The following is a 23577-nucleotide window of genomic DNA, read 5'->3' on the forward strand; positions in this document are numbered from 1 at the left end:
GGTCTTCCAGGACATCAACCAGAAGCTGGAGCACGCTGGAAAGCTCAGTGACGCCAAGAACCAGCTCCACACGACCAAGGCCAAGCTCGCTGACACCAACAATGTAAGTCATGACCATGAGTAGTCATTAGTAGTGGGCTATGAGGGTAGGTAGAAGTCTTCCAGGACATCAACCAGAAGCTGGAGCACGCTGGACACCAGCTCAATGACACCAAGAACCAGCTCCATACGACCAAGGCCAAGCTCGCTGACACCAATAATGTGAGTCATGAGTAGCAAGTCTTCCAGCGGACATCAACCAGAAGCTGGAGCACGCTGGAAAGCTCAGTGACGCCAAGAACCAGCTCCACACGACCAAGGCCAAGCTCGCTGACACCAATAATGTGAGTCATGAGTAGCAGGTCTTCCAGGACATCAACCAGAAGCTGGAGCACGCTGGAAAGCTCAGTGACGCCAAGAACCAGCTCCACACGACCAAGGCCAAGCTCGCTGACACCAACAATGTAAGTTAGCTGAATAATAGGGTAGCTAGCTTCTACCAGAGAGTAGAATATGAGGGGAACCTGTTCATGACTCCGGAAATCAAACAGCAGTTGCAATGTGCTAGCAAACAGCTCTGGTCACAAAAAAATATCAATTTAATAACGGAAATATAGCTATAGTCTGGTCTGTGAGCACGTAGAATTTTGTCCAATGACCCCAAGCTACCCATCCTTATCGCTCGCGCGTAATTATATTGCTGTGGCGACGGTGCGACGGGCGCCCGCAGTGAGTGTGCGAGTGCGACAGCAAAATAATTACGCGCGAGCGATAAGGATGGGTAGCTTGGGGTCATTGGACAAATTCTACGTGCTCACAGACCAGACTATAGCCATGATCTACAGCTTCAAAGCCACAAAATCTCGGCCAGTGAAGGCTGAGTTTGTCCCAGGGCCGTAAATTATTTCATTTCTTAAATTTCAATAATAAATCCCAACTAATATTATAAATGCGAAAGTAACTCTGTCTGTCTGTCTGTCTGTCTGTCTGTCTGTCTGTCTGTCTGTCTGTTACGCTTTCCCGCTTAAACCTCGCAACCGATTTTGATGAAATTTGGCATAGAGATAGTTTGAGTCCCGAGAAAGAACATAGGATAGTTTTTATCCCGGTTTTTGAAACAGGGACGCGCGCGATAAAGTTTTTCTGTGACAGACAAAATTCCACGCGGGCGAAGCCGCGGGCGGAAAGCTAGTAATTTAAATAATTTATTTCATAATATAAAACGGTTTACAATATTTAAAATATTGACCAAACTTCCTTTTAGGTAAAAATATACCTGTGCCAGGAAGTGAGGCTCTTCTATATCTAGGTATTTTATTACTTATCTAAACACTTGTTTTGGAATAAAATAAAAACTAAGTTACATTACATAAAATACACTTTTTTCCAGTTCGGGGGTAGAACCAAAAATAGTTGGTAACCGTTCTGTTCTGTGGTATGGTACAAGTGAACAGCGGTTGCCTTTTTAATAAAATTATACAATTACAACTTAACAAATCTTAAAATGTTGCTTCCATTTATATTTGATGTATGTGTTGTGTGTGTGTATGTGTATGTATGTGTGTGTGTGTGTGCGTGTGTTAATATACGAGTATTTAATTAATTAAACCTAGCTAGTATATTTTAGTAGCAATTCTATTTCTTCATAGCTGATTGTATTAAGCCATTCAGTTACTTTCTTTTTGTATTTATAGTTAACTAGCTGACCCGGCGAACTTTGTTCCGCCTTAATGGCAATAAATAAGCAGACTTTTTTTTAATTTCGAACGGGATAAAAAGTATTCTATGTCCTTCTCCTGGCTCTAAACTACCTCCCTGACAATTTTCAGCTAAATCGGTTCAGCCGTTCTTGAGTTATAAGTGGTGTAACTAACACGACTTTCTTTTATATATATAGATTGTTTAAGTGGAGATTGACAATCGACCTTTAACTTTGAAGTTGTCCTACTTTTGTTTATCTCCCACTTCCACAGGTGCTTCAAACGACGAAGCTTCGGTTCGAGGAGCAGCGGCACCTAGTGGTCGCTCAGCAGCAGACCGAATCGACCTTTATCTTCGAAGTTGTCCTACTTTGTTTCTCTCCCACTTCCACAGATGCTTCAAACGACGAAGCTTCGGTTCGAGGAGCAGCGGCACCTAGTGGTCACTCAGCAGCAGACCGAATCGACCTTTATCTTCGAAGTTGTCCTACTTTTGTTTATCTCCCACTTCCACAGGTGCTGCAAACGACGAAGCTTCGGTTCGAGGAGCAACGCCACCTGGTGGTCGCTCAGCAGCAGACCGAGGCCGCGTTGGGGGCGCAGGCGCGCGCGCTTCTGGCCGCCGCCGACGCTGCAAGCAAACACGCTTCAGCGCTTCACGATACCGTCGACAAGCGCAGGTAAGTTGGCACACAGGATGACGGTGAAGAGATGAGAATAAATAATATCCTTAGACATTTTACACTGCGCTTCTAGTCCCAAACTAAGCAAAGCTTGTACTATGGGTACTAGACAACGGATATAAACATACTTAAATACTTCTTTTTTGTAAATACATACTTATTATACATAGAAAACACCCAGTCCAATACAAACAAATGTGTTCATGCACACAAATGTTTGTACTGTGCGGGAATCGAACCCGCTACGTCCGGAATAGTAGTCCATTTCGAACCACTACACCAAACGGCCGACAGTGTTTTGACCAATCAGATTTCAATATTTCCTCATCTTTCGAATAACTTAAAAATTAGGGAGTGATGGTGAAAACGGGCATTAGACTCACAGCTACACACAGCTCACATCTACTTCCCTCTTTTGTCCTTTCCTCTTCTTTTTAGTGAAAGTAACCTGTCAGATTCGCTGCACGTCTCCTTTCCCTTGACCGTGTGTGTGGAAGTCGCCCACGTGGGCCACGTCCGCGCCACTGAACTGCTTATTTTTTTTCGATACAGAACATACAGTGTACTGTATGTTCTATATAATATGTATGTATGAAAAGATGCTCAAGAAACGCACTAGCGTTATAACGCTAGTGCGTTTCTTGAGCATCTTTTCAACCAGAAGACGTCTATTGCTGGCCAAAAGCCTCCCTCAAAGATTTCCACTATGACCAATCATGTACTAATGGGTAGTACAAAATCAAAATCAAAATTTTCTTTATTTGTTTAGACTAATTAAATTAGTTCTTGCAAATCGTCAAATGCTCTTAAGGAGCCTATACATGTCTCATTCTTTTTTTGCCCTACCAGCGCTTCGAGACAAACATTTGGCAAGTGCTGAGAAGAAGCGCCGCAACAAACTCAGTCACCACTGTCTGCCGGTTTAAAAATATAAAAAAGTAGGAAGTTACAATACATTCGGAAGCAAGTTACTTACCACGCGTTCCCGTTGATAGAAGGTGGCCTTTAAGACGCCCATCTAGCACGAGACCGCGTGGCAGTTTTGAATATATTTATTTAGTGCCGTGCTAATTTGTAGGTTAATTGTTGCGTTTTGATACATATATATTTTATGTCAGGTATATCTTTCCTTGACCAGTCCCCGAAGGCAGCGCCTGTTCACAGACATGACGTGTGAACCAGCCATCGCTTCACTCGACCATATTATAGGGAATGTAACGACCCGCCTCACACGCCACTACCCCAGAGACATTTTAGTGAGCATGACAAGTCTAAGATATTCTTCTGGCTAAGTGCCAGATATAAAACTATTTAGGAGACAAGGCAAGAAAACTCTAGAGAGAAAAGCAAGTCACCATAACAAAACCGTGTGGTAGTTTTAAATAAATTGTATATATTTATATTTAGTGCCGTGCCATGTATATGATGGACATCATACATGATGGATATCCAGATACTTCCTACGATTGTCACTGATTTCATATCGTCTTTTATTTACTGTCTTCTGTTCTCAACAATATTTTGTCTCAATAATCTTATTTTCTACCTTAATAGGAGTGTGGAATCAACCAACCTAGAAGTGACGCAGACATTCCGCGCGGAGTCGGCGCAACAGCGCGAGCAAATAGCCGCCGGCGCACAGCACTTCACCGACTCACTGCTGCAAACTCTCAACGGGCTACACTCCACGCTTGGTAAGGACTTTGTTCATTAGATATGATTGTCTAGCACAGGGCTGACCAATGAGGGCTATCGTTTTAGCGCTCACCAGTTAGCGCCACTGTAGAGTAAGGTCCTGTCACTTGCTAGTAGCGAAGACAGTGGCACCAACTGGTGAGCGCTAAAGTGGTAGGAGGACTATCGCATTTGCACTCATCAAGATGGCGCCACTGTAGAGTAAGATCCTGTCAATCGCCAGGGGTGCCAACTGTTAAGTATAAAAACGATAGCCCTTATTGGACTCTTAACTAAGCGTACATTAGCGTGAAGTCAACCAACTTAGAAGAGCACATAGCCGCCGGCGCACAGCACTTTACTGACTCACTGCTGCAAACTCAACGGGCTACACTCCACGCTTGGTAAGGACTTTGTTCATAAGATATCATCGTCTAGCACAGGGCTGGTCAGCCGGTCGATCGTCAAATCATCTTGTAAGTCGGCTCTAAAGGCTTTGCCAAATAGAACGCGTACTTACGCGGCGTAGAGCGGTAACCTAACGTCGCGCTTTCGCACCGATTTTTTTTTTAAATAAATAAATCTTTGGTAAAATTTCACACAGCGCCAGCTAGCCCCAAAGTAAGCAACTCAATGCTTGTGTTATGGGTGCTAGCTTAACGGATATACTACTTATATACTTTTTTTTAAAATTAAATACATACATATTATACATATTTACACCCAGACCCGTCACAGAAATTAAAATACATCATTTCAATTTCTGCCCGGCCGGGAATCGAACCCGGGACCTATCGGCATAGTAGTCCGTTCTGAACCACTACACCAAACGGCCGACTAAAATTTGTATTGTTAGAATGTAGAACAGTCTTTCCCAAAGTGGGCGATAACGCCCCCTTGTGGGCGCTGCAGGCTTAAAGGGGGGCGGTAAGAGACCCAGAAAAAAAATCGGGACGTTGTGTAGAGGCTTAGGAGGTGTCATTTACTAGGAGGTCACTTAGACACCGACTGAGCACTCGACTCTCGACTACAAATGGGGGCGCTAAAAAGAATTTATACTCAAAGTGGGCAGTAGACAAAATAAGTTTGGGAACCGCTGATGTAGAACCCGTCGTCACACCATCCTAACGCCGCGACAGAGCGTTGCGTACTTCTAGCGCTGGCGCTCTGTTTGACGGTATTTTACCATGGTAGTACAACACATCTAAGCGTCATAACGCGGCGTCAAGTTAGCGCTCTGACGCACGCTAAGTACGCGTTCTGTTTTACGAAGCCTTGTAGGCGTTATTAAGCATTAGCGTGAAGTCAACCAACCTAGAAGTGACTCATACATTCCGCGCGGAGTCGGCGCAACAACCCTTCACTTGACACTTCTAAAAATCCCCTTCGCTATTTTCCTGAAGTTCGTATGATAATGTTGTATATCTTTTTACCTGGGTTGTTATAATTTATGTAATAAAATTAACATATTTATGTCCACAGACAACTTTACTACGAATACAGTAGAAGCACAAGACCAGAATAAGAACAAGTTGACCGAATTAGTGCAGAAACTAGTCGACGCTACAGCTGAGGTATGTATAAAGTTTATTTCCAAAATGTGTTTTAGTGGATGCAATGATAGATATCTAAGTCCGGCCGCCAAGCACAGAATTTCGTCCAATGACCCCAAGCTACCCATCCTTATCGCTCGCGTGTGTTGTATTGTATTGCTGTCGCGCTCGCACACTCACTGCGGGCGCCCGTAGCACAATCGCGGCAGCAATATAATTACGTGCGAGTGATAAGGATGGGTAGCTTGGGGTCATTCGACAAAATTATATCTTCTCGGCGACCGGACTTTATAAATTCTTGAAAAATAACTAATTTTATTATAACACAAAATCTCTTCACAACAACAGCTTCTTTTACCCTACCCTACCTTTTCTTTAAGCCAAAAGGAAGCATCATCATTTTAGCACTCTGTTGTATAATATTTATAATTTATTTTCAGATTAAAACCCTCACAGCAACAGCCCAAGACAGCTTCTCCAAAGCCGCCGAGAACCACCGCGGCCAGTTGCAACAAGCGCTACTAGTCCACACGCGCGACCTAGAACACTTCATCAACTTGTTCGTATCCGCGTTATGGGCGCACACGCATCGGATGAAGGACGTAGAGATAGCTAAAGACATTGAGAAGTTTGTGGAGGAGTGGGTGAGTGGATTTGTAAAAAGTTTAGGTTCTAATACAGCTTGAAGCAGCTAGTATTGACAGATTCAAGCTGCGACTGCATAGCAAACTACAGTATTCTACGTACACCAAACAGCTAGAGCAGCTGTGACTGCTTTAGGCGGTTGGCAAGCGACTATTCAAGCTTTCGATTGCTCACGTGGTTACTTGCGCTTGCGCCCTTTATACCAAGAGCGGTTCATGTATAATCTTCATTTGTAGCAAGCAGAAACAAATAAAATTCTTGTGTTTGTTAAATTCTTTCGTAGTTTAAAAAAAAACAGTGGGAGCGTCTTTGTTTTATACAATATTATAACTATCGTAGGTATGATACCAGAATATTTTTTCTCCCACGAAGACGCGCTCCACCATTTTTTGATCGAAGGAAGCGCGGGGTGCGGGCAGTTTGATCCGAGCAATCCGAGCGACATTATTGTAGTGTGCGAGTGCACTTATGGATGATTTAGCGTGTACCGATAACACTCAGACATAGTGGAAGAATGGTGGGGCGCGTCGTGGATGAAACGATCTATAAACCTAGGTCTTAAGGATCAGAGGAGAGAGTGCTTTTTTAAAAACACTCGCAGCGGCACCAGCAAATATCGATTTAATAAATAACCGAAAACAATAATTCCACAAATCAAATTAACGTAATAAAGAAATACGCCTATGCCAGAAATAATGATCTAGGTCACAAAAAATATCACAGTCCCTGAACCGAGAGAACGTTCGTCACAGCCAAGCGCTCGAGCAAAGTGTCGCGGTGCGCCGGCGCACACTGGATCGAGCCCATACAAAGCGTTGGACATCGCTTCCTTACTCAGTGTTTTTAAAATAAAATGAGATTGCGTCAACGTAGTAACTTCAAATTTTTACAGTGTAAGGTTGATAAGTTTATCTTTCTAATGTGATAGGTTTTACTTATTAGATGGCAATTAATATAAGTGAAAAAAATTCTTAAAATATAGTGATGAAAAACTTGTATTTATTGTTCAATGAAAAGCAAATACTCACTCATTTTGGTCTATTTCCATATTTAAAGAGTAACATAATCTAACAATACTCTAAATTTATTCTCATTAAGTGTTAAAATTTTTAAAGAAATATTTTTGTAAACGCCTGATTTTTCATTGCACACAATCAGTTTGTTCGATTTTGTCGAGCTTGATTTCATATTCTGTTAACTGTTAGATACATAATCTAACAATACTCTAAATTTATTCTCATTAAGTGTTAAAATTATGAAAGAAATTTTTTTGTAAACGCCTGATTTTTCATTGCACACAATCACTTTGTTCGATTTTGTCGAGCTTGATTTTATATTCTGTTAGCTGTTAGATACATACTAATGCAATTTTGTAGGAACTTGGCGGACTACAAAACTGACTCCAATCAACAGATTATACGTTTATATACGCCAATATACGTTTGTAGCTAAAAACTGGTTCTCATTATAATGACACTGCTTCTTCTTGCGACAAACAGTGTCAATGAAATTATTGATTTTTTTCGATAGTTATCTGATAAATAAAATGTGTAACTTAGTACCTACCTAACACAATCATAAATTAAGAAAAAAATACATACAAAATGTATGTATGGTATGTACTAAATTCAACGACGACAATCTTTTGAGATGATGACAGTGTGATTTTTTTACTATGTCTGTTTTATAGTATTTCTTATATTGTTTTGTTTGTACCTTCGTGTTATTTTCACTTTGTTTTACGATTGTTACCTGAAAAGGCCGCCGACCGTCGAGAGTAAAAACCAATATTTAGTTTAGTCAGTCAGTACACAACCTCGGTACCGGTCGGACGCCTTGAAGGCCCATCCTCGCGCTTACACAATACAGTTACCGTCTTACCAGTCTATATGAACTTTTATTTATAAAAACCTACGAACCCTGCTACCCGAGTATAGAGCGCCGACAGAAGTTCATAAAGTATTAACTACGTTAGTACTTACCTCTGTTTATCTGAAGAGAGTGTATGGGAAAACAGCTCTAGTATCCTAGCTAAAGAACTAGCGCGATCTTTCATCGTGGTTTTTAATAATGCATACAAATCTCTATTTGCCTTGAGGTTTTCCATTTTAATGAGTATTTTTTACTGAATTGCACACGATAAATAACTCATAAACCAAAATAAACATCTTTGGTTTACCTGACATTATTTTAGTGTAACGAATTTTACCTAAGTTAATTTTGCTATGCGGAAAAATGAGGCGCTTTTATTTAGTTTTTTGTGATTTTCTCGAAAATATGGATGAACAAGGGTCCAAAAACTGAGTAATAATATCGCCCACATTGTCATCTATCATCTCTCATTCATGGTTTGTTAAAGATCGCCCAAGATGTCAACTAAAACACGCAGTTTTCATTTAAAAAAATACCTTTTAAAATTACGTCAAAATAGCCAAGCTAGAATTTTTTAGGCACTCATTTTAACACACAGATTAAGATAAAGGTATAAACTAATACATTATTAAGTACTAACATAAAACCAGTGAACGAAATTGGATATATTGACAATACAAACAGAAGTCAGAAAATCCATGATTTTGACTTTGTTCACTTTACGGTCGCACCACATAGCTATGATAGTAGATCATGACTTGATATTAATGATATTTGATAGAATGAAGTCTCATCTTTCAACTTATATGCAAATCAATCTTGTTTTAAGTAGTTGCATTTAAAGCACCATGTCCAACACCTTGTATGGGCTCGATCCACCGTGCGGCGGCCGGTTTCTCGTGCCTTCTCACTCTAACACAGCGACAACAGAATCTAACGATATGACGTCACGCTGACGTAGCGGGTGTTATTTCTAAGACTAGAAAATAATGCATTTTCATTTTATTTTCATTCGTCTTTTCCCCCAGTACCCGTCGGCAGCGAGTCGCGTGGCCGCTTTACGCAGCGTGCAGGCGGCGGCGGCGGCGAACGCACGCGGAACAGAAACGGAACGCAGCGCCGCCGCCCGCCGCCGCCGGAACGCACGCCGCGCCGCCGCCGCTGCTCGAGCGAGTCGCGCGCAGGCTTGCATCCAGGTAAATAAGTTCAAGAGGTTTTTCTGGCGATTTTATTAGGAAGACTGCAGTATTTGTGCAGTGAACTATGCTATAACTAGGCCTGTTCATCTCCGCGAGTTTACATCGAAAACAAAACACGCACGATGACCCACCTACAGGATACTATTCGACAAGGCCTCACATACGAGCGAACATTGACTCACGCACGCGTATTCTTGTGTATGATGGAAGAAAATAAAGAAAATGGTGTACTAAATACTGTTACTGTGCAGTATTTAACTGCCTAAATAATAATAAAAACACAGAATGTACTTTTTTAAGTTGCCTCAAGACACTGAGAGGTAAATAAGTAGTTAATATTATTCATGATAATTCATTCTAAATCATGTATTTCCTCCGCCATTTTCCGCAGTTTGGCACCTCACCATCATTTTACCGAAGTCAGCCCTATAGCTTCGGCGCAGTGCCGATCACTGACGTTTGTCAACAAAATGGTGCTTGACTCTTGAGACAGGCTAAATTACACCATATTGTTAATGACATTGAGCATACATTTTTTTAAATACCTTCGCGAAGTAAAACTTCTGTACGTAGTACTTATTATTATTCTGTGCTATAACCCCCAGTGAGGGATAATGCTACTAGTCTTCGCTTTTGCCCCTACTCATATATTAATAAAGCCTAGATAGATAAAACTCGCAAGAATGGCCATTTATTGTCCCGAGGCAGTGGTAGGGTTAATACTGGAACATGCAAAAGTGCTTTTTAAAAACCTGTTTGCAAAAATAAATCAAGTAATATGAATTGTGAAGCAACTTGAGTGGACAATTCTGGCTCACTTGAAACGTCACATCAAGTAAAAAATCCAAATTTTTTTTTTATATTACTTACATTTTTCACTATGTCATGACAATATATGACATAAGATTTTTGCCTCACTTTTGCATGAAAACTAAGCTGTCTGTGCTTTATTAATTTAAGCCCCTACGATAAACGTCAGAATGAAATTAATTCCTTAATCTTTTAGTGATCGGAAATCATTTATGAGAAAAATCTCTGCTGAGCAAACCATTTATAAAAGGTCAGTTTTTTTTAATCTGGCATCTTTTCCCAAATCATGCAAACCAAAATAATTACAATCCAAAACACCGTCAAACATATTTTGTATGTTTCTCATTAATTAATTAATTTAACAATCAGGAAATCGAAGCTGAAAAAGAAGAAATTCAGAAACGTTTATCAAAACAACTAGCCGAAATAGAAACAGAACGACAGGAGACCGAGTCCCGTCTCAACCAGTGGATGGAAGAAGAGAGAAGACTGCTAGAAGAACGCCTGGCGCGCCACGTGGCCGCCGAGAAGAAAGCGCTAGAAGACCGACTGAGCAGGAAAGTTCTAGAAATCGAACAGGAAAAGAATCTTCTAGAAGAGAGGATAAACAGACATGTGATGTGGCAGCAGAGTCAGTTGGAAGCGACCAAAGAAGACATGGACAGTGCCGATCAAGCTTTAGAAGAACAGGACAGTGAGAAGGAACAGGCCGAGAAGAATCTGAGCAAGTTCGTCAACGAGTTCAATGCCTGTAAGTTTTCTTTTTTAATTTATTTGGGAAATTTTTATGATGCAGCGTTTGTTAGGCTTGTTTTTATTATATTGACATAGAAAAACAAAGTATATGTTACGGTCAAAGTGATAAATGTGAAAATTATGAATAATCGCCGGTTATTATGAATAATTACCGCATGATTTGGTAAATGTGATTAATATGAGGTCATTTATGTGTGTATAAAACTAAATAGGCGGCTTAGGGGTGGCCCAAGGGCCACCCCCGCCGCACCTTAACCTATTTTTCACTTTAAATCAAAACATTATGTTATAAGCATCATGGAAAAGTAATATTATGCAATCATAATAAATGCAAATATATGAAACATTCCAAATTCATTATGCCAAATTATATTAATATATATGATATCAAAACGTTCAAAAGTTTGGCTGTACACGAGCACGTACACAAGATGTTGTTCTCTTTTATGAAATTTGTTAGTACTAAGGTTGAATTATTAAATAATCACTGTTAAATGTGATTAATTTATCACTTTTACCGCGACTGTCGGTTATAATAAATAATAATAATAATAAATATCCTTAGACATTTTACACTGCGCTTCTAGACCCAAACTAAGCAAAGCTTGTACTATGGGTACTAGACAACGGATATAAACATACTTAAATACTTTTTTTTTGTAAATAAATACTTATACATAGAAAACACCCAGTCCAATACAAACAAATATGTTCATGCACACCAATGTTTGTACTGTGCGGGAATCGAACCCGCTACTTCCGGAATAGTAGTCCGTTTCGAACCACTACACCAAACGGCCGACGAATTATTATTCATAATAACCGGTTATTATTAATAATTTTCAATTTATCACATTGACCGTAACATATACATGACTCGCTTTAGATAGCCTTACCCCGTATTCAAACACACAGCAACAATTATTACTTTTAAACTTCATAATAACTGTTATTTAAGTGTTAGGTAATCTATGTGATAAATAAGTGACCCTTTGATCGGTGTCCTTACCATGAGTTTACGTTAGGTGTGGTTGCTAACAACTGCGTAAAAAATGACATAAAATGTATGAAAGATTATACAGCGCCCCTAGAGGCTACATTCAAGAACTAAAATCTTCATTTTGACGCACTCGCTAGCGAGCACACCTAACGTGAACTAAGTAAGCACACTGATCACGCTTAGTCTGATCACGAACTGAATCTGTCTGAATCAACAAATTGACAACAGCTGATTAAAGCCCGGTCTGTGAGCACGTAGAATTTTGTCCAATTCTACGTGCTCGCAGACCAGACTATAGTCGATTGTGTTTTTTTAGTTCTGAATACCAAAGTTGTTGTATTTTAGCACGCAAATCACCCACTATTCGAATCAGACGAGGTTTCTTTACATGGTATAATTTCAGTGGCGAGCGAGGTGCAGTCCGACATGGAATGGTTCAGTGGCGCGGTGGTGGCACGCGTGGCCACCGCCACGGAACACTTCATCCGCTTCCAGGAAGAAAACGCATATAAGATTGACGTGAGTTACTGTAAAAACTAACATTCTAGCTAAGTGAAGACAGAGGGTAGCCAAACTACCACTAGTCCGACGACTGGCCAACTCGATTTCCAAATAACGCGGGTTTGAATCCTGCCGCTGCTCGGCTAATGTGGTGAACAGAACACCCACTCGTAACACAAGCATATTTAGCATAGTACGAGGAGTTAACGACTGTTATTAGTTTGTGCAATACAAATCCCATAAGTTACCCACTAAAATCTCATCAAATGCCCATAACTATCTCTTTGGGACAGGTCTATAACTCATCCTCAAAATAATCTCACCAATAGCACTGTGGCCCGTAACCCGCCAACTAAAAAGCGCACCAATGGCACTTAAGTCCGAAATTTTTTCGCTAAAAACTCAGAACCTTAAGTCTCCCACTAAAAATCTGAGCTAAAGAAGAGCCGTACTCTGGGACAATGCTAAAAACTCTAATTGGTTGAATTTAAATATTTAATAGTCATCCCAAACCACTTGCTAACTGCCCTACGCAATTTGGACATTAAAGAAAATATCTATATGACTATGCAAAAGGCAGCGATTCTCAACACCTGTCGTATCGTCAGAAAGTTCATGCAGTACGACTCCAACTCCGCAATCAACTCTGAACACGTAACTCACTTGGCATGAGCCCGTGAGTTAACGTTATACCGAAGAACTTATGGACTTCGAGTAAAAAAAAAGCCTAAGAAATAATAATAATAAATAATTTATTTCAGACTTTCATCCATAGTTTGTTAGTAGGGATTAGTAACATCATATTTGATCCAATCACAGAATTAAATCTTGTACGAGTTATTCACATTTGTGAGTCTCAGACTGTTTCACTTTTACCAGTTGAGGGTATAAGGTAGAATTTGACTACATAATTTATTTAACATCTATTTCCAGCAAGAAGTAAAGCAACTGGTGCAGACTGACAAGGAATCCACCGCTAAGCTGACTGCCGACAGCGACCAAACGCTCGCCGCCGTCACGCGCGGCACACAACAGACGCTGGCTTCCGTCGTGGAGGTTGCCGAGGTAATTAATTACTTATATTTTACGGTCAAATATTTATAATTACTTATTGCGGCAGGGTTAACACCTCTGTGGTGAGAAACATTCCCTACTTAGAGTAGTTTCGCTCTATGTCTCCTCCGGATCCAATCCGTTAAAATACGGATCTGGAAAACTATTAGAAAAATCGGATAGTGAAAATCAGATCTGAGGTGGAATTGTGTAAAGCAATCGTAATCATTTGACTGTTCATTACGTACGATTATTCTGTCAAACGCTTTGTATAACTGACTTTATCGTAAGTTATGAACTGTCAAATGATTACGATTGCTTTACACAATTCCACCTCTGGTGCGTAAACTGTCATACAGATAGTTTTACTACTCTGTACCAAATGCAGAGGTTGACGGGTGACATCTCATCGTCTGTTAACAAGTTAAGACAGAAATTAAAATCAATTTTATTTATTTGGTAATAGCACACAGCACAACCACCAAGGTTACAATGTAGTAATTAACTAATTATCCAGCCTTGTTCAAGTCCCAAAAAATATCTTGAGAAGTAGGCGAAATAAAACCACTATCAAGATTCAACCACAATGTGTATATTTAAAAAACATCATCTCAGACTACTTATGTAAGTCGAAAAATACTTTATCACCGCGTGTTAAAAGCCTACAGCGCCATCTAGCGGTGTGCACTTGAATTACATAGTACGCACTACGCGTATGTGCTAATATTATAAATGAATGGCGTAAACATACCGCCTCCCATGGACAACTGTCCATCACTATATCTTAAATCTAAAACGTTGATAGTAAGAAAATTACTTAATACTAATTGTACAATAATGAAAAGGGCTTCTATGTAATTTTTAAAGGCAAAAACAATTAGTTTATGAAACATCAGTTACAGTGTTACCTTTCATTGTGTAACAGGTAATGTTCGCAATTTACATATAGGTCTTTTAATAACATTTGACCCCTTACATCGAACGCTAACTACTCGAGTGAGCTTATCCGAACCTGGGTGCTTCTCCACGACTATGCCATATAACCATCGACCTGGGGGAAGATCATCTTCCATTATCAAAACCAAATCTCCGATGTTGGGTTCAGACATCTCATTGTTCCATTTATACCGATGAAAGAATTGAGTCAGGTATTCTTTGGACCAACGACGCCAAAATTCCTGAATCATTTTTTGAGTCAATTGCCACCTACGCAAGCTACTAATGTTGGAGTTCTCATAATTTACATCAGGAACTAATACTAATGGCTCTCCTATCAAGAAATGTCCAGGAGTCAAAGGAAAGGGATCCAGTGGGTCAACATCAGCGAGTCTTGATATTGGTCTCGAATTGAGACAAGACTCAATTTGAGACAACACCGTTGTCATTTCTTCAAACGTGAGTTTACTTTCTCCAATGACTCGCATCAGGTGATGCTTGGTTGACTTTATTCCTGCCTCCCATAATCCACCGAAATTTGGAGTATGGGGTGGAATAAAATGCCAATTGGTATCGTTCGTCGATAGCCAATCTGCAATCTCTACTGCAATTGTAGACCTTTCCTTGTCGAACAATTCCTTTAGTTCCCGTGAAGCGCCAACGAAGTTGGTGCCATTATCGCTCCACAGCTCAGCACAATGGCCACGTCTGGCTACGAAACGTTTAAAGGCAGCGATAAATCCTTCTGAGGTCAAATCACTTACCATTTCCAAATGTATTGCTCTCGTGACCATGCAGACAAATAGGCAAATATAACCCTTTGTGGAGTGTTGTCCTCTACCCTTTGCTGATCTTACGGCTATGGGACCTGCATAATCAACACCACTTCGGTAGAAAGGCCTAGCTGGAGTGGTTCGGGATGCAGGCAGTTGACCCATCAGTTGATGCATTGGACGTGAGGAATAGCGCACACAACGTACACATTTTTTAACGTGGAACTTAACCTGTCGCTTCATGTCTATAATCCAATACCGAGACCTTAGAAAGTTTAACATTAATTGTGTTCCTCCGTGTAATGTTTTGTCATGAGCGTCAGCAATAATTAATTCCGTTAAATGACACTTTTTAGGTATTAAAATAGGATGTTTCATATCTATAGAGACATCGGCTATTCTCAACCGTCCACCAACTCGTAAAATGTTGTCAGCATCCATAAACGGGTTCAATGAATGAATTGAACTTTTCTTACCCACAGTTTTATTTTTGCTGAGATTTTCTATCTCTTCCTGAAAATGTATGCTTTGGAAAAATCGTATACACAAATTTAGAGCCTCTCGCAACTCTAAAGCAGTCAACCATGGCGCAAACTGAGGTCTTTGACCCGAATAGTGTGTCAATTGCAAAAATCGCTTACATAAAGCAGTGACTCTACATAACCTACGAAGGTCAGAAAACCTTGTCCAGATGTCAACAGTGTCTTGTGAGGTCAAACAACACAACTTTTGAGTTCTCTCTTCCAGGTTGGTATCCTGTTCTAAACTCTCGAGTGGACTGTAATTTATTGATATGTTATTCAACCAACCTGGCCCCTTCTTCCATAACTGCGCATCGTACTCATCAAAAGATGTAATGCCTCTGGACGCGCAGTCTGCAGGGTTATCGCTTGACCGAACGTGGGACCACTGGCTTCTATCAGTAACAGACAAAATTTCCGAAACTCTATTCCCAATGAAAGTTTTCCACCTACTTGGATGACTACTTAACCAGGCTAACACGACAGACGAGTCGGTCCAAGCATGAATGTGATGTTTAGGTATATCAAGCACTTCAGATACCTCCAATAATAACTTGACCAACAAGACTGCGCCACAAAGTTCCAAGCGAGGAATGGATACTTGTTTAATGGGAGCTACCTTCGTCTTGGCGGTCACAAGTGTGACGTTTACGTTCCCATCCTGATCCACCACACGCACATACACAGCGGCTGCATATGCCACAGTAGAGGCGTCACAAAACCCATGCAGCTCTACGCATGTGTCATTTTTACTCGTTCCAATCCATCTGGCTATGTGGAAGGTAGTAATAGATGAAAGATTATCTCTATACTTAATCCATTCATTAAGCAAGTGAGGTGGAAGTTCTTGATCCCATTCTATGCCCGCTATCCATAGCTTTTGTATAAAAACCTTGGCCGTAATAATGAGAGGAGCTATGAATCCCAGAGGATCAAATAAACGTGAGATGTCGGATATCACTCTACGCTTAGTAACAGGAATTTTCAGTTCAGGAAGTTCAATAGTGTATTCAAATGTGTCTTTTACACTATCCCAAGCTAAACCAAGAACTTTCTGAATGTTACTAGACTCCGCTTTAATTTCAACCTTTTCATCCTTGTTTCTTTTGTTTGCCCCTATTCTTTGCAGTAACTCTTCATCATTACTCTTCCATTTCTGAAGCTGAAATCCGCCTTTGTTTAGCAAGCTGTTCATTTCCGTAAAGACTTGGATGCCTTCCGCAATAGACTCACACCCACTCATTAAGTCATCCATATAGAAATGACTTAAAACTCTCTCTGCTGCCAATGGAAATTCTTTACCATCGTCTTTAGCTATCTGCTGTAATACCTTAACTGCCAAGTAAGGTGCTGAGGCCGTCCCGAAAGTAACACGCAGACTTCTCAAATGTTGCAACCCAGAATCGTTACGCCACAATATGCGTTGAAAGTCTGCATCCGACTCAGTGACTTTGACTTGGCGATACATTTTTATTATGTCTGCAATCAAACATATCGGATGTGAACGCCACTGCAACACAAGATGCCTTAAGTCCGGTTGTAAGGTAGGCCCTATCATGAGTTCACTATTAAGTAATACGCCATTATCACCTTGGCACGATGCATCAAATACGACTCGGACTTTGGTAGTGGTCTTATCTTCACGGATAACGGCATGATGTGGAAGATAAACAGTTCCTAACTTGTCTTGTTGATCTACGGGTACGATCTCCATGTGACCTAACTCAATATATTCTGCTATCACATCAGAATATTGTTGCTTCAAATTTGGGTCTCTATCCAGTCTTCTTTCCAACATTTGAAGTCTTTTGGCAGCGATGAGGTTTGAATTTCCATATTGGCACTGCGGATCTTCATTACGGAATGGAAGCTTGACTATATACCGCCCAGTAGGATCTCTGGTGGTTGTTTTGGTGAAAATTTCTTCACACAACTTCTCTTCTTCAGTCAATTGCTTCTTGCTTGAAGGTTCTGCCTCTAACTCCCAAAATTTTCGCAATATTTCGGTCTCATTTAACTGTGTGTGCATACTTACGATGTTGTGGTGGCATGCCTTGGGCTCAACTAGAGATTCAGATTGAATCTGACCAGATAATATCCAGCCGATGGTGGTGTTCTGAGCTACAGGAGATCCTACAGGACCTTTAATAACACCATCGACTAAAATCTGGCTGTATACTTCTGCTCCCAACAAAATGTTAATTTTGTTTGGTATATAGAATTTTGGATCAGCTAACTTTATACCTACCAAGTGTGGCCAAATTTTAACACCAACTCTGGAAGAAGGAATGACTGATGTCAATCTGTTCAAAACATGTGCCTTAACAACCAAAACAGTTCCGGGATCGTGTAGCGACTGAATCTTCACAAAAACTACAGATTTCGACGCCAATGAAGCGTTGTCATCTGTGCCACTACCTATTCCGGAGATAAAAACCTTGCTAGGCACCTTCTTCAATCCAAGAGCTTGAACTGTAGACTCGGTGATAAAAGACGCTTGAGATCCCTGATCCAATAAACACCTTAACGTTTCTTGAACTCCTGATTTATTCGTAACTTTAACTAAAGCAGTTGCTAATAAGACCTGACTACTAGCTTTAGAGAAGTAAGAAACAACATTTGTGGTTTGATCATGAGTTTCTTCAGCATTAGTGGTTGCAACTGAAACATTTATACTCTGATCGCCTGACTCTACTCCTTCCTCGGACTTCGATATCTTTAAGATAGATTTGGGATGTAACAATGAATGATGTTTTCGTTTACAGATTCGACATCTAGAGGTTTGACGACATGTGTAGACGGAGTGATTAGGACCCAAACAATTAAAACAAAGCCCTTTAGTTTGGATAAATTCACGTCGAGAATCCGAGTCCTCTTTAGGAAACTTTTTACAATTAATTATTTTGTGATTCTCGTTACAAAAGGGGCATGACAATGTAGATACATGAAGTGATTTTTGTACATATGTATTATTAGATGGGTTGCTACGAGAAGATACATTAGGCTTGCTTGATTTCGAACTCAAAAATTCTAAGGCTCTGAATCTATGCTCAAGAAAATCATTAAAAATAGTGAGAGTAGGTAAAACATCAAAAGTCTCGCTAGCCTTAGCTTCCCACAATTTTCTTGATTCTGAATCTAATTTTTGACTTATTATGTGAATAACAATTATATCCCAGGAACTAGTGTCAATGCCGAGATTATTTAAACCGTGTAAGCATTCATTTGTTGTGTCTAATACCTCCTTAATAGCACTAGATGACTCTACTTGTAATGGCTTAATACCCATTAAACGCTTTAAAATATTGTCCGATAAATATTTTTTGTTATCATACCTATGTTTTAACTGTTTCCAACAAATCTGATAGTTAGTAGCGGTAATAGATACATGACGCAAAAGTTTCTCCGCTTCGCCCGATAAATGGCTTTTTAAATAATGTAGCTTTTGAACGTCATCCAATGTATCATTTTTGTGGATCAGTGAAATGAATAAATCTCTAAATGAAGCCCATTCAGTGTACAAACCTGAAAACATAGGTATAGAAATCTTCGGCAAATTGACATGACATGATGTATTAATAGGATTTTTATTTTCAATTGTACAGCTTTTTTCAGTGTTATTTTGTGAAATTTTGTTTAATCCCTCTTTAAGTATTGTTTTGTAATCTAAGTATAATTCCTCTGTTGTTTCATAAACATTTTGTAACTCATATATTGATTGTTTTCTTTCTTTAGGTTCATACTCGCTAATAATTTGCCTATGTGTTTCACAAAAAGTTTGCCATAGTTGATCTAAGTTTTCTAATCGTGTCTCAATGTAAGCAATAGTTAAACGATCTTTACCAGCCTTTTTAAAGTTCGTTTTTCCCTTAGATATAGTATTTTGACAATCAATTTGCAACTGTATTAAACCCTCCATAATAGCAAAATTGTTTAATTACAATAATAAATAAATGATTTGTAAAATTACAACACTTAAAAATATCACCAAACAAAAGTTCGATATTAGTAAAATTTCACTAGCTAAAAAACGACTAAGTCCCTTGAGAAGTTTGCAAAAATTTTCTAAGTGTTTAAAATTAAGACACTTAGAAAAAATCGGGCATAGGTTCCCCGTAAGTTAACTTTTAACGAAACTATTCTAAGTCTAAATTTACACTAAATTTATTACAAGTCCATAAAATATTTCTTTAAAATCACTAAGTTAATTTGTCCATATAAATAAAGTTCAAATTCTTCTGCTGGATTGTATCACTTCAAAGTTTCAAAGTACAATTGTCTATGTAAATAAAGTTCAAATTTACTTACAGTTTATCACTTCACTCACTGTCACTGTCCTATTGTAAATAATCCGTCATTCCTCAATCCGCTCCTTTCTCGAAGCTCGTACGTGGCTCCCCCTGTCGGCCCGATTGGTAAACTGCGCCTCTTCTGGATCGGTATAGCTCCCGTCTCCTCAACTTCCTTAACTCCAAGAGTCGTGTTCGGAACACCAAACACCCAGAAAGCACCATCGACGGCAATCGGCCGCCTAGTCGGTACCGCAAGTGGACAAGACAAAGCCTCTCAGATGCCAATCCGGCTCGAAGGACCATGTTCAAGTCCCAAAAAATATCTTGAGAAGTAGGCGAAATAAAACCACTATCAAGATTCAACCACAATGTGTATATTTAAAAAACATCATCTCAGACTACTTATGTAAGTCGAAAAATACTTTATCACCGCGTGTTAAAAGCCTACAGCGCCATCTAGCGGTGTGCACTTGAATTACATAGTACGCACTACGCGTATGTGCTAATATTATAAATGAATGGCGTAAACAAGCCTACTTGATAGTTTATACAATTTTCTTAGGCTGAGTTGCGTCACCTAACTTTAACGATAACTTTGACGATAACCGGTGCGTTAAAGTTACAGTAAGATGGTGCAACCCAACCTTAGTATCTTAAACAATTTTTACGACATCCACGAATGTTTGTATTTTCGTATTTTATTCATAAATCAATTTCCTCCCCAGAAACACAACAACCTAACAGCCGACGAACTGAATTCGCTAGCCGCCTCGCTCTCCCAGCTGACGTCATCATCCACCGCGCACTTGGCTGCGCAAACGCGGACCTTGGAGGCTGTGCAGCACGAGGCTGTTGGCTTCGGGGCTTCACTACGAAGTGCGCTGGACAGGCATCAGCAGTTAGAGGCCAGATACCTCATGCAGGAGTATAGGGTGTACTCGCCTACAGGTCAGTAAGGTCAACTTGAGTCTGAAGGGAGACAAAAGGCGGTCAGTCTATTAGGCCTCAGCCTCGAGTTTAGCGGGCAGCGGGGCGGCGGCGGTAGCGGCGCGGGAGCGGCAGGATCTTATGCGTAAAATCAAATAGACCGGTTCTCGAAAACAGCGGCGAGTGGTCCGACCGCCGACGATGAACGAGAAATGAGTAGAACTAGAAACTATAAACGAGTTGACGATCAGCGGGAAGCGAGTGTGTAGTTTCGATAGTTTTATCGTCGGGCTAAGCGAGTGTGCGAGTGCGACGAGCGATTACTCGCGCCGCACTGTAAAGAAATGATCAAGCGAGCGAGCATCGCTGAACGAGTATCGCTGAGCGAGTTTATTTATGAAAGCTAGTCGCTCAGCGACAAAACTAGTAAAACGAGTCGTCGCCGGCAGTGAGAACAGTCAGCGTTTAACTATTTGTATATGCATCTCTTTTGTTCACACGGAATGGATATCTTTCGTACGTTTCTTGAGCGAGAAAATAGCCGATAGTTAGTCGTTTACTCGCCGGCGGTGGGACCAATACCTATCGCCCTCGCTACCCACTTTGCTATCCCAGCTGACGTCATCTTCCACCGCGCACTTGGCTGCGCAGACGCGGACCTTGGAGGCTGTGCAGCACGAGGCTGTTGGCTTCGGAGCTTCATTGCGAAGCGCTCTGGAGAGACACCAGCAGCTCGAGGCCAGATACCTCATGCAAGAGTACAGGGTGTACTCGCCTACAGGTCAGTACGCATGTCAACTCGATTCTTGACTTACTTGACTTAGGCCCAGAACAGACGGTGAAACGCAACTGCAACGAAACTGCAACTACTAGTTACTTTTGAGTTGCATCTAAGTTTCTGCCATAGCGCCCGTTGAGAGGACCACACACGACGCGACCAGTTTGAAACTTTCAGTTTCAGTTTCATTCATCAGAATCATCAGAAAGTTGCAGTTTCGTTGCAGTTGCGTTTCACCGTCTGTTCTGGGCCTTAAGGCCCTATGTCCCCTAGATGGGGCAGAGGGCGTCCACAACAGTCCTCCATCGCGTTCGGTCTTGAGCTTCGCGTTTGATCTCGCTCCAAGTCTTGCCGATCTTCTTCGCCTCGTCTGCCACAGTGCGCCGCCAAGTTTGCTTGGAGGCCAGATACCTCATGCAGGAGTACAGGGTCTACTCGCCTACAGGTCAGTGTAGACTCCACAGATCACAGGAACTAAAGGGAAATATAAAAAGGGGGCGGGGCCAGTGTCGTAGCAATATGCCCAAAACAGAACACATTGCACTCGCCTACAGGTCAGTACGCATGTCAACTCGAGTCTTGACTTACTTAAACGGTCCTATGTCCCCTAGATGGGGCAGAGGGCGTCCACAACAGTCCTCCATCGCGTTCGGTCTTCGGTCTGCGTTTGATCTCGCTCCAAGTCTTGCCGATCTTCTTCGCCTCGTCTGTCCTTGTCCTCCCATTGAAAAACAGTTCTAAATTCGTATTCACATAGGTCATTTTGATAGAACGATTACTCGATAGGATCGCAATCGCAAGTCAGTGTATTGTTGTCATTGAAGTTTTATTACGTCGTCCCATTGAAAAACAGTTCTAAATCCGTATTCACAAGGGTCATTTTAATAGAACGATTACTCGATAGGATCGCAACTTAGGGTTTTGTTGTCGTTGAAGTTTTGTTACGTGAATAAGGCCACAGTTCGCATGTCAACTCGAGTCTGAAGGGAGACAAAAGCCGGTCAGTCTATCGCCCTCGCTAGCCGCCTCGCTCTCCCAGCTGACGTCATCTTCCACCGCGCACTTGGCTGCGCAGACGCGGACCTTGGAGGCTGTGCAGCACGAGGCTGTTGGCTTCGGATCTTCGTTACGAAGTGCGCTGGACAGGCACCAGCAGCTCGAGGCCAGATACCTCATGCAGGAGTATAGGGTCTACTCGCCTACAGGTCAGTGTAGACTCCACAGATCACAGAAACTAAAGGGAAATATAAAAAGGGGGCGGGGCCAGTGTCGCAGCAATATGCCCAAAACAGAACACATTGCACTCGCCTACAGGTCAGTACGCATGTCAACTCGAGTCTTGACTTGGTCCTATGTCCCCTAGATGGGGCAGAGGGCGTCCACAACAGTCCTCCATCGCGTTCGGTCTTGAACTTCGCGTTTGATCTCGCTCCAAGTCTTGCCGATCTTCGCCTCGTCTGCCACAGTGCGCCGCCAAGTTTGCTTGGAGGCCAGATACCTCATGCAGGAGTATAGGGTCTACTCGCCTACAGGTCAGTGTAGACTCTACAGATCACAGAAACTAAAGGGAGATGTAAAAAGGGGGCGGGGCCAGTGTCGCAGCAATATGCCCAAAACAGAACACATTGCACTCTCCTACAGGTCAGTACGCATGTCAACTCGAGTCTTGACTTGGTCCTATGTCCCCTAGATGGGGCAGAGGGCGTCCACAACAGTCCTCCATCGCGTTCGGTCTTGAGCTTCGCGTTTGATCTATAGTACGACCGCTTAAATGAGACCTCGCATGCGGAACGTTTAACGTTAACCACTTCACTGTGACGTCACATATCTTAAGAAGCGGGCGGAGTCGTCAGACATGAGATAAA

General features: G+C 41.2%; 2 protein-coding genes across 2 annotated transcripts in view; both read left to right on the top strand.

The window, feature by feature from the left end:
• The window catches only part of LOC135081825 (kinesin-like protein Klp61F), a 35183-nt gene that overhangs the window by 8801 nt on the left and 2805 nt on the right, over nt 1–23577 (top strand). Inside the window, exons 10-21 of the mRNA XM_063976604.1 lie at nt 2256–2419; nt 3977–4116; nt 5579–5670; nt 6090–6293; nt 9195–9362; nt 10545–10926; nt 12335–12450; nt 13366–13497; nt 20733–20939; nt 21550–21715; nt 22092–22157; nt 22735–22917. Coding sequence (XP_063832674.1) covers nt 2256–2419; nt 3977–4116; nt 5579–5670; nt 6090–6293; nt 9195–9362; nt 10545–10926; nt 12335–12450; nt 13366–13497; nt 20733–20939; nt 21550–21715; nt 22092–22157; nt 22735–22917 — 2020 coding nt within the window. The remainder of the gene's footprint in view (nt 1–2255; nt 2420–3976; nt 4117–5578; nt 5671–6089; nt 6294–9194; nt 9363–10544; nt 10927–12334; nt 12451–13365; nt 13498–20732; nt 20940–21549; nt 21716–22091; nt 22158–22734; nt 22918–23577) is intronic.
• The window catches only part of LOC135081824 (kinesin-like protein Klp61F), a 45803-nt gene that overhangs the window by 8651 nt on the left and 13575 nt on the right, over nt 1–23577 (top strand). The window contains exons 12-24 of the mRNA XM_063976602.1: nt 11–103; nt 151–261; nt 411–503; nt 2013–2156; nt 2256–2419; nt 3977–4116; nt 5579–5670; nt 6090–6293; nt 9195–9362; nt 10545–10926; nt 12335–12450; nt 13366–13497; nt 20733–20955. Coding sequence (XP_063832672.1) covers nt 11–103; nt 151–261; nt 411–503; nt 2013–2156; nt 2256–2419; nt 3977–4116; nt 5579–5670; nt 6090–6293; nt 9195–9362; nt 10545–10926; nt 12335–12450; nt 13366–13497; nt 20733–20955 — 2062 coding nt within the window. The remainder of the gene's footprint in view (nt 1–10; nt 104–150; nt 262–410; nt 504–2012; nt 2157–2255; nt 2420–3976; nt 4117–5578; nt 5671–6089; nt 6294–9194; nt 9363–10544; nt 10927–12334; nt 12451–13365; nt 13498–20732; nt 20956–23577) is intronic.

Source organism: Ostrinia nubilalis, chromosome 20 (genome assembly GCF_963855985.1).
Source record: "Ostrinia nubilalis chromosome 20, ilOstNubi1.1, whole genome shotgun sequence".
Lineage (NCBI taxonomy): Eukaryota > Metazoa > Arthropoda > Insecta > Lepidoptera > Crambidae > Ostrinia > Ostrinia nubilalis.